The sequence below is a fragment of the Notamacropus eugenii genome, chromosome 1 (genome assembly GCF_028372415.1).
Source record: "Notamacropus eugenii isolate mMacEug1 chromosome 1, mMacEug1.pri_v2, whole genome shotgun sequence".
Classification (NCBI taxonomy): Eukaryota; Metazoa; Chordata; class Mammalia; order Diprotodontia; family Macropodidae; genus Notamacropus; species Notamacropus eugenii.
In genome coordinates this window covers 524,524,692-524,534,685 of record NC_092872.1, presented here as the reverse complement: position 1 = coordinate 524,534,685, position 9,994 = coordinate 524,524,692, and the positions used below count along the sequence as shown (strand labels likewise).

Genomic DNA, 9,994 nt, shown 5'->3' with positions numbered 1-9,994 from the left:
CAAAACCCCATGCCCTAGGCTCCTGACCACTCCCATCAAGATCTGTATCTATTTCCATACTGCCCCTATCAAGATCTCTGGATTGCCCCACCTGCTTCCCACCTAGGCGCCCCCTAGTCTGCCTCCTAGTCTGTCTCGTGATAGCCTCCAGGTGTTTCCAGCCTTTGACCCTCCTTGGATTTCTCCTCCAGACCCTTCCTAAACCCTTCCTCCCATCACCCTGGACTACCAGACCCTCCCCCCGCCCCAGATCCGTCCTATACTTTTCTGTTTTTAAGTTCCATTTTGCCTCTATGAAGGCGCTCAGATTCAATCCAGCTCAGACTCTGTCTAGCTGGGATTCTGTCTGGCCTGCTTGTGAATACAAGCATTAAAAATGCTTAGGTTCCTTAAAAGCCAACCCAATTTGGTGAATCTTTAATAAACTTTGTTTTCTTTGGCTTTAAGAAGGCTTGAGTCGAATTCATTCGAGCATGACCGGGACTGTCGGTATTTTGGGGTCCCCCATTACCCCTGCACCTCATCAGACAGTGTGGCCCATGGGGTCATAAAGAACTGAATACAGCCAAACAACAACAATGTCTCCAGGTTGCTGGGTTTTTGTTTTGATTTTTTTATCCTTGGTGTTGAGAGTTAGGGAAAAGAGGTGGGAAAGTACTTTGTAATAATGATGAGTAGTAATTCCCACTCTCTCATCTCTCATGTTGTGGTTGGTTGGTGAATCTTCCAAGGAGCTGTTTAAAGGGAGAGGCCCATTTTGTGATATCCAAATATTCCACCCCATCTAAAGTCAACCTACACGTACCACAGACTAGGCATCTACTCAAGTTGGATCAAGTCAAGTCAGGTTGAATCAACAAGCTTTTAACAAGTGCTTTCTATGGGTCAGGCACTGCCCTAAATCCTGGGAATACAAAGAATGACAACGAAAAACAAAACCAGCCCCTTCCCTAAAGGAGCTTCCATTCTAAAGGGGATGATAACTCAAAGACAAATAATACAGAAAAGATATATACAGGATAGATTGGAGATAGTCTGAGAGGGATTCATTCCTTCTAGTTCCCCTTCTTCTGCTCTCCCCTCTTTTCTCTTCTCCTCTCCTTCCCCTTCTCCCTTCTTCTCTCTTCCCCTCTCCTATCTTACACATGCCCACTGATCACTTTACTCACATACCAAAAGCCAAACATCATACTTTTTATTCTTTCTCTCTAATTCAGTTATTTTTCAACTGATGGACATGCCTTTAGTTTTTGATTTTTTGCCACCACAAAAAACACTGACATAAATATTTTTTTTACATATGAGACTTTTTCCTATTTCTTTGATCTTTTTTTGACCCAATAGCATGACCGGGTCAAAGGGCATGACCGTTCAGTAATTTTGTGCAAATCACTTTTCAGAACGTTCGTATTCATTAACACTGTGTTAATTAATAGGTCCTGTTTTCCCACAACCCTTCCAACATTGATCATTTTCTTTTTTGTCGCTCTGATGGGTGTGAGAAGGAATCTCAGAATTGATTTGATTTGCTTTTCTCTAATTAGTAGTCATTTGGATCATTTTTTTTTCATACGGCTACAGATAGCCTGGGTTTCTTCTTATGAGAACTGCCTGTTCATATCCTTAAACCATTTATGAGCCAAGGAATGGCTCTTATTTTTATAAATGTGAATCAGTTCCTTATGTAGTCTTAGAAATGAGACCATTATCAGACAAACTTACTGTAAATATTTTTCCCAATTAATTGTATCTCTTTTCATCTTATTTCCACTGGATTTATGTGTGTGTGTAAAAACTTAAAATTTCATCTTATCCAAGTCATCTATTTTATCTTCTGCTATCCCCTCTATCCCTTGTTTGGTTATACATTTTTCTTCTCTCCATAGATCTTGTGGGAATTTTCCCCATGTTTTTCTTTGGATAGCTCTGGTCTAGACCCCTCCCTTACGTGACAAATGTGGGTCCTCTGAAGTCTAGAGCCTTATGATGAGCTGTTTCCTTACCTGTTGTTCAGGGGAGGTTGCTCAGGGTAGCTTTCAGGTAACATACTAGGAACAGTTTAGCTGAGGATGCTCTTTGACTTAAATTACCAGGGATATTATCCTTTGTAGATACCTAATGTGGTGCAGTGAAAAATATGCTGGATTAAACGTAAATATAATAGGGGTGGAAAGTGGAAAGAGGAAGAATTAAATTAACCATCAAAAGACTTGTCTTTACTATCCCTGTGACCTTAGACAAGTTGTATAATGTATCTGGAGGGGAATCTCCAGTCGTCCTGATCTATATCTTGCCACTGAACTTTCAAGAGGAGAAAGTGAGGCTGGTTACTTTGCACAGCCCTGTCTCACTTACTTACAATTCACTTGCAAATCATGGCATCACCTCCTGATGTCATGGCCCTCTTCTAGAATGAAGGACAGATAATTACAACAAACAAGGGTCTTAGTCACAAAGCCAGGAAGCCCAGGAGGATTCTTGCTCCTGAAACTCAGTTCCCAGGTTTAACCTGGGGAAGATGTACATTCAGGAGAACTCCTCTCCTCTTTCCCTGCCTCCTCTTCCCTCACACCAAAGAAGGCTTTGGGGATTGGGATAAGTGATCTGAAAGCTCCTACCAACTCTAAATTCTATGATCTCTCCCCCCAACTGCCAGTGCCCTGGGCTGCAGCCCATAATCTCCTCTCCCATCATAGGGAAAGGAGTCAGTTACTTATTACCTAGCCCCAAACCCCCAAGGGCTGACTCAGCAGCTGAGGCGGAGCTGTTAAAACCGGAGAGGGCTCTTCTGAAAATCACCTTTCCTTTGAGATCTCTGCCCAGAACCTTCTCACTTCTAAAGGGAGATAGAAACAGACCTGGAGCAACTGGATAGCTGGATATGATGGTAAGTAATTTCCCATGATAGTACTGGCATAGATCAGTTACAGAAGTCTGGTTTAAGTCTGGAACCCTCCAGAGATTCAGATTAGTGGGGTCAAGGATGCTGGGCAGCAGGGTTGTGGACAGGGGACCCATTCAACAGTCTGAGGACTTGTTCTTTATGCATGTGCTAGAATTTTTTGGAACTTCATTTAGAACACAAGGATGCGATGCCTTCATGGGGCATTGTGATTTCTGATATGAGACTCCAGTAGCAATAATAATGAATCTGGGATTTCATTGGTATGAGGAATTGTCTGATCAAAGAATTTGCGCCACAAATGCAGATCAGCATCTTCTCAGCCATTAGAGAGTTATATAAAGCATCAGTGTCAAACTCAAGAAACCCTGGTGGTTAAACCTTACCTAAGGATCCCTACTGGCTGTATATTGATTTCAAAAGCTATATATTAACATTATCTACTTTCTATTGAAGTTTTATTTATTTTGTCAAATATTTCCCAAGGCTGTGTATTTGACATCTCTGGCCTAGGGCACTAAGGAATTACTTACTTGTCTAGGATCACACAGCCTGTATGCTTCAGAGTTGGGACTTGAAGCCAGGTTTTTCTGCCCTTGAAGCCAGCTCTATATCCTCAGCTCCATATCTCTTAACAGTAATAGCTAAATTGTGCTTTAAGGTTTTCAAAGTACTCGCATCCTATCAGATTTGATACAGGGTTTGATCTCATTTGATTAGCCAGGGCAGCAGCACAATACAGTGGGATGCGCATTAACCCTGGAATCAGAAGTTGTATTTGTTTTCAGTCTTCTTTGTAAGGTTGTCTAACTCTTCATGACCCCAGTTGGAATTTTCTTGCCAAGATATCAGAGTGGTTTGCCATTTCCTTCTCCTGATCATTTTACAGATGAGGAAACTGGAGCAAACAGGGTTAAGTGACTTGTCTAGAGTCATACTGTTAGTAAGTGTCTGAGGTCAGATTTGAACTGAGGAAGATGAGTCTTCCTGACTCCGGGCCTGGCACTTTATCCACTGCACCACCTAACTGCTCTGGAATCCATGGAGCTCAGCTTCAAATCCTACCTCTAATACTAACTACCTATGATCTAACAAAATCCTCTACAATCTTCTCAAATCCATGCTTTTCTTTCTCCACTAACTTCCTGTCAATTAAAACCTTAATGTGCTCTGCTCTCCCTTTCCCACTCATGAGCTCTGTCAGAAGACACTTTCCCCCCTTCCTGATGAGGGGAAACCTGCAGACACCCCTCTGGACAGTTCTAAGTCCTCCCTAATCTGGCCGTCTTCAGGTGGAGCTGAGTATAGAGAGCCATCTTTCAGAAAGTCCTAACCCAGCCTGGAAAGGGTCCATCCCAAGATGGTCCCTAGGAAGGTGTAGAAAATCTTTGTTCTCTTACAGGTGGTTGCTGAATTGGGCAAAATGTCTCCTCAGCCTCTGTGTTTTGTAGCACAGTGGAGAGAGAGATAAATTTGGGGTCAAGAACTGGATTAAAGTCCTTCCTGTTACCATATCTCTGACAGTACCTAAAGACAACTGGTCCTCAGTTTCTTCACCTGTTGAATGAGGAGGTTGGACCAAATGGCATTTGAGGTCACTTCTGGCTTTAAATTTATAATCCAATAAAGTATAAAATGGAAGCAACCTTTCCTATACCCTTGTCCATCTGCCAGGGCAGGGTTGGCAAGTGCAGAGGGGCAGGGGGGGAAGTGGGTTTGTTGGTTTCTTGGAGAGTTTGGTGCCCCACCATGTAAGCGATTGTTCATCTTGCTTATTCACAACTCAGGTGCATGGTCACAAAGGATTCAAGTTCCAGAACTGGGCAAAGACCTATGGCTGCTACCCAGAGATGTACTTTCAGCCCACATGTGTGGAGGAGGTCAGACAGGTGAGTGGCACTGCCAACAATGGGAGGCATAGCCCAAGCCGCCCTCGGGGACCACCCACAGCTCTGTCAGACTCCATCCATAGAGAAGCAGCATTCTGTGAAGGAAGGAATGCTGGTTCTAAGTTCTGAGCCTGCATCTGACACCTACTATCAATAAGATCTTGGACATGTCACTTATTCTGCTGCCTGAGACTTAATTTCCTCTTCTGTAAAATGAGGGAGTTGGAATAAAATACCTCTGATGTCTTTTTAAAACCTAGCTCTATGAGAGTATGAGCCATAGCAATTTTACCCCACACAGCTCTCCCTATAGCAGAGACCCAGGAGATTGCCTTTCCTGGCCCCAGAAAAATCCAAAATTTCATGGCAAGTCATTGGTAGAAAAGAGCTAACTGAATCCACTCTGAGCCAGGGTGGCTATCTGCATTTCTTCCTGCCCCAATATGCAAAGGTATAGAATTTCCTTTGTGGGATCTCTATAACTCAAGACTGTAGATGACCCTCTGGGTCTAAGTGAGGTCAGTTCTGCTATAAGCTTGTTCTAAAAACATGAATTTGCTCCAATTCAACGGATACATTAGAGAACAACTTAAGCATAACATGAAGTTTTAGTTTGCGCTCAATTTCTTCCTTGAGAAACAGAAAGCATGCAAAAAGACTGCCCAGCTGAACGGAACCTTGGAAGAGTATTCCAAAGTCATACATCTCAAATGTCTACCAGCTATTCTATAAGGTTGTGCTTTGCTCTTCTTTTGCATTTGTGAACTTTTCTGTATGTAAAGGAATTCATTCAATATCCTAAACATGTCTAAGTCCATATTTATTGTATAAGCTATCTTCTAGTACAGGTGGAGGTGCGGGCAGGGAAGGGCAGGTTCCCACCCATATAACCAATTCCCTATCCCTACCCCAGTTCCAGAATGGCCCAGACAGAGCAGCAGCCTGCCTCTGTTTATTGTCTTATTTGTATATTTCTTAACCATTGCATATGTATAAATCTGTGTTACCATTTTTATTAGTTTCCTATCTTTTTAGTTGGTAACTGATGAAGTTTCTGAGTGTTTGTGCCCCAACCCAATTTTTCCTGTAAGCCTTGGTTTTTAATTGTTCAATTTTGCACAGACCGATGATCTTTAAGAATATATATGTCAAGTTATAGCAGAACTGACTGTAGTTAAGGCCAAGGGGATTGCTTCTCAGTCACAAAACTGACAGTGTCAGAGGAGGGATTGGAACACCAAGGCCAACATGCTACCCATTAGGCCATACTGCTTTTATTTCTTTTTAGCCCCAGTCCATCTTCCCCAGCCCTGCCCCAGCCACTTCTTTTTTTCCTCTTTCTGGATTTAGCCCTCTTTTGACTTCCCTCACTCCTCTCATTCATCATGTCCTTCCAGGAGAAAGCTTATTACAAGCACAACAATTTCTTGACTTTTGTCCATAGTTTCTTCCTAGTGAAGGAAGTCACTTTCTTTACAGAGCTGGGGGACTGTGAATATAGGACACTGGATTAGACTGTGTTGGACTCTGTGTTGGTTAGTTTTGCTGAACTGCCTTTTTATCTTTTTTTTTTTTAATTCTTTATTATAAGGAATGACTCTCTGGGTTGGGGAAGGTACATATATAGGGAAATGAAAGTTGTATAAAAACAGAAGATATAGATAACATTTTTTTAAAAAGATTCTTGGTTAATGGGAATGGACTGGATTCACTTTTCACATATTGGTTTGCAACGTTGTTCCTATCCTGGTTTTTCTGAATGTTGTGAAATGTACAGAGAGAGACGGATGGATGGATGGAAGGAAGGAAGGAAAAGGAGGAAGGAAAAGAAGGAGGGAGAAAGAGAGAAAAAGAAGGAGGTAAGAAAGGAGGAAAGAGAGGAAAGATGGAAGAGAAGGAGGAAGAGGAAGAGAGGAAGGGAGTAAAGGAAAGAAGGAAGAAAGTAATGGAAAAAGAAAGAAAGGAAGAAAGAAGGGAAGAAGGTAAGAGGGAAGATGAAAGTAAAGGAAAGAGGCATAAAAGGAGGGAGAGAGGAAGGGAAAGAGGAGGGAGGAAAGAAGGGAGGGAGAAAAGGAGTAAGGAAAGAAGACAGAGAGGGAGGGAGAGAAGAAGGTAGAAAAGAAGGAAGGGAGGAAGGAAAAAAGGAAGGAAGGAAGAGAGAAGGGAGGGAGGGAAAGGTCCTGAGTCTAGTCTTGATGTCTCTACAGGTGTTGGACCTAGCCAGGCAGCAAAACAAGCGTGTGAAGGCAATTGGGGGAGGCCACTCACCCTCAGATATCGCCTGCACTGATGGCTTCATGATCCATATGGGAAAGATGAACCGGATCCTCAAGGTAACCCCACAAACCATTAGATTTCTAAACCTCTGAGATCGCCAGAGTCTGACAAGCCCTGTCTTCCATCCCAAGAGCTTGTTGTGGAGGTCAGACACCCTGGGGAGGAGGTAGAGTTGGGGAACCACTGCTAAGGATCCTGTCGCACTTTCAGGTTGATGTCTCTAAGTTTTCCCACAGTGAGAGTGAGTGCAAGTTCCTCTCTTAGTCTGAGCTCCTGTGTTCTTTGTTGAAAAAAAAGAGCCTCAATTTAGGATCAGAATCTAAGAATGTTGGAGCTGGTGGGGATCATACCTTAGAGGCCACCTAGTCTAACCCCTCCATTTTACAGATGATGGTACTAAGGCCCAGGGAAACCACCAAATTTGTCAATGGCAGAGCCAGGGCTGGAGTCCATCGGTCTTGGGCACTCTTCGCCTATCTCTCTTCCCACTACACCACAGACCCCATGGAGGGTTCTTAAGAAGACCTTCTGGTTGTGATTTTGGGCAGAACTAACCTCTAACTAGTTGTCTTAAACCAGATGCACACCTCCTCATCAGCCTCTAAGGAACAGTGCTGGATATGGAGTCATGGGGACCTGGGTCCTCACCCCAGTTCAGCCCCTCACCTGTGGTGTCATTCAGTGATCAACCACAGTCAGCCTTTATTAAGCACTTAGTAGGTGCCAGGCACTGTGCTAAGGGCTGAGGATACAAAGAAAAGCAGAAGATGGCTCCTGCTCTCAAGAAACTTACAGTCCAATAGGGGAAACAACAAAGTACAAACAAGCTATTTACAGAGTAAATTAGACATAGTCAATGGGAGGGAAGATCTTCGTGTGAAAGGGGATCAGGAAAGGACCCTACCTTCTTGCAGAAGGTAAGCTCGGAGAAAGCCACAGGAACCAGGAGGTAGAGACCAGTCAGGAGAGACAGAGTTCCAGGGAGAGGGAAGAGCCAGTAAAAATGCTGGGAGTCAGGAGAGAGAGTGTTGTGTTCTGAGGACAGCCAGGAGGTCGGTGTGTGTTCATCCTTTGTTGCCGAAGAAGACCATGCCATCAGAGAAATGATGACATGAATTGCACTTGACTTTGTTTTGAGTAAGGAAGGGCTATGCAGGTCATCAGCCTCACTTCTCCTTCAGTCATCTGAATTCAGTGACCAGATATTCATCAGGATGGCTGGAGATGACCCAGGATGAGGCAATTGGGGTTAAGTGATTTGCCCAAGGTCAGTGTTACTAGACTGAAGGGCATGAAAGGTGGGAATAAGGTGTAGGAGGACTAGAAAGGCAAGTCCTTGAGCAAGTCAGTTCCTTTCTTTGAGCCTCAGTTTCCTCATCTGTAAAATGAGAAGGTTCTGAAGATAACCTTGACGGTCCTATTCTCATCTAAATTCATTCATTACCATCCAGGCCCACTGGTGTTGGCCTCTTCCTGAAAATTCTGTCAAGAAATAAGACATGGTAGTAATTAAAGGTGACTAAATTAGCAGAATTATGCTAATTAATTTCCCCAAAGTATCTACTGGAGCATCCATTCACCCATTTTTCCTGATGCTTCATTAATTAAAGAACTCCATCTACTTTGGGAAGAAGGCAAAGAGAATTCAGAGTTCTAGTGAGACTGAGGACCCTCTGTAGCTGTTAGAGTTCCACTGGGTCAGTGACCTGACAACCTCCCAAAGAAACCTGGACGTGCAGGGTAATGGGTACCATTACCTGGCCATGCCTATGTAATGAGCCCTGTTTGAATTGGGAGTCAGAGTCTAGCCCTGACCCCAACATTAATAATGGACATGTTGCTTAATTGCTCCAGGCCTCTGATTTCAAATTAGATGATCTCTTAGGTCACTTCTTTTTCTCTAGTCCTTTTCTAAATCTCTTCACTGAGCTATACTTAGCCCTTCATTTTCCAGTGAAGAAATTCAGTTAGGTTGGGGGGGGTGGGGGGAGGGAAGGGACTATTTAGAAATTAAGTGACTTAACCAGGGTCACAAACCTAGTAACTATGAAGCAGGATCAGAATTCAGGTTTTCTTGATTCTATGCACTGTGACCTAACTGCCTCTATCTTCCAGGGGAAAGGGTAGCTCAGTTTACCATGACTGGTAAGGGCTTCTCTTGAAGGTAGAGTGGCTCCCCAGCCCAGCTCTGTTCCTTTGCAGGTAGACAAGGAAAAGCACCAAATCACAGTGGAAGGTGGCATCCTCCTGAAGGACCTGAATGTGGAGCTGAGCAAGCATGGCCTGGCACTCCCCAAGTAAGCAAGACCTTCCTATCTTAGTGGCAATTTCTTGCCTAAAGAGGAGGGACTGATTTCCTGGTTTTCTTTTATCCCCAAGTCATAGCATCATAGATTTTAGAGTTGGAAGGGACCTTAGAGGTCATCATCTCTAATCCTTTCATTTTACAGGTGAGGAAACTGAGGCCCAGAGAGGTGACATGACTTGAGAGAAGGATCTGTTTCTCTTTTATCTTTGATTGACAGGACCTGGTAGGCTTTTATTTGATTACCCAAGGTCACACAGAGAAATGAGTGACAGAGCCTCTGACAGTGTCAGATCCTCTGACTCTGGAGCAGCTAGGTGGAGCCATAGTGCACAGAGCACCAGGCCTGGCATCAGGAAGACTCATCTTCATGAGTTCAAATGTGGTCGCAGAAATAAGCAACTGTGTGACCCTGGGCAAGTCACTTAACACTCTTTGTTTCAGTTTCTTCATCTGTAAATTGAGCTGGAGAAGGAAATGGCAAACCACCCCAGTATCTTTATCAAGAAAACCCCAAATGAGGTCAAAATGAGTCAGAAATGACTGAATACCAAAAACCTCTGACTTTTAAATCCAGCTTATTCTCTTCAGCCTTGCCATGTTGTTCAGCTGGACACTTAA

General features: G+C 43.5%; 1 protein-coding gene across 5 annotated transcripts in view; it reads left to right on the top strand.

Moving 5' to 3' along the window:
• The first annotated feature begins 2,766 nt into the window (after positions 1-2,766).
• Positions 2,767-9,994, top strand: part of LOC140520134 (L-gulonolactone oxidase) — a 54,454-nt gene continuing 47,226 nt past the window's right edge. For 3 of the 5 annotated variants that reach the window (XM_072633849.1, XM_072633847.1, XM_072633845.1), the window contains exons 1-4: positions 4,707-4,791; positions 6,569-6,650; positions 6,999-7,124; positions 9,271-9,365. In XM_072633849.1, coding sequence (XP_072489950.1) covers positions 4,736-4,791; positions 6,569-6,650; positions 6,999-7,124; positions 9,271-9,365 — 359 coding nt within the window. In that variant the 5' untranslated portion in view covers positions 4,707-4,735. Of the gene's footprint in view, positions 2,888-4,689; positions 4,792-6,568; positions 6,651-6,998; positions 7,125-9,270; positions 9,366-9,994 lie in introns of those variants that run through there. The other 2 variants (XM_072633846.1, XM_072633848.1) reach the window with 2 other exon arrangements.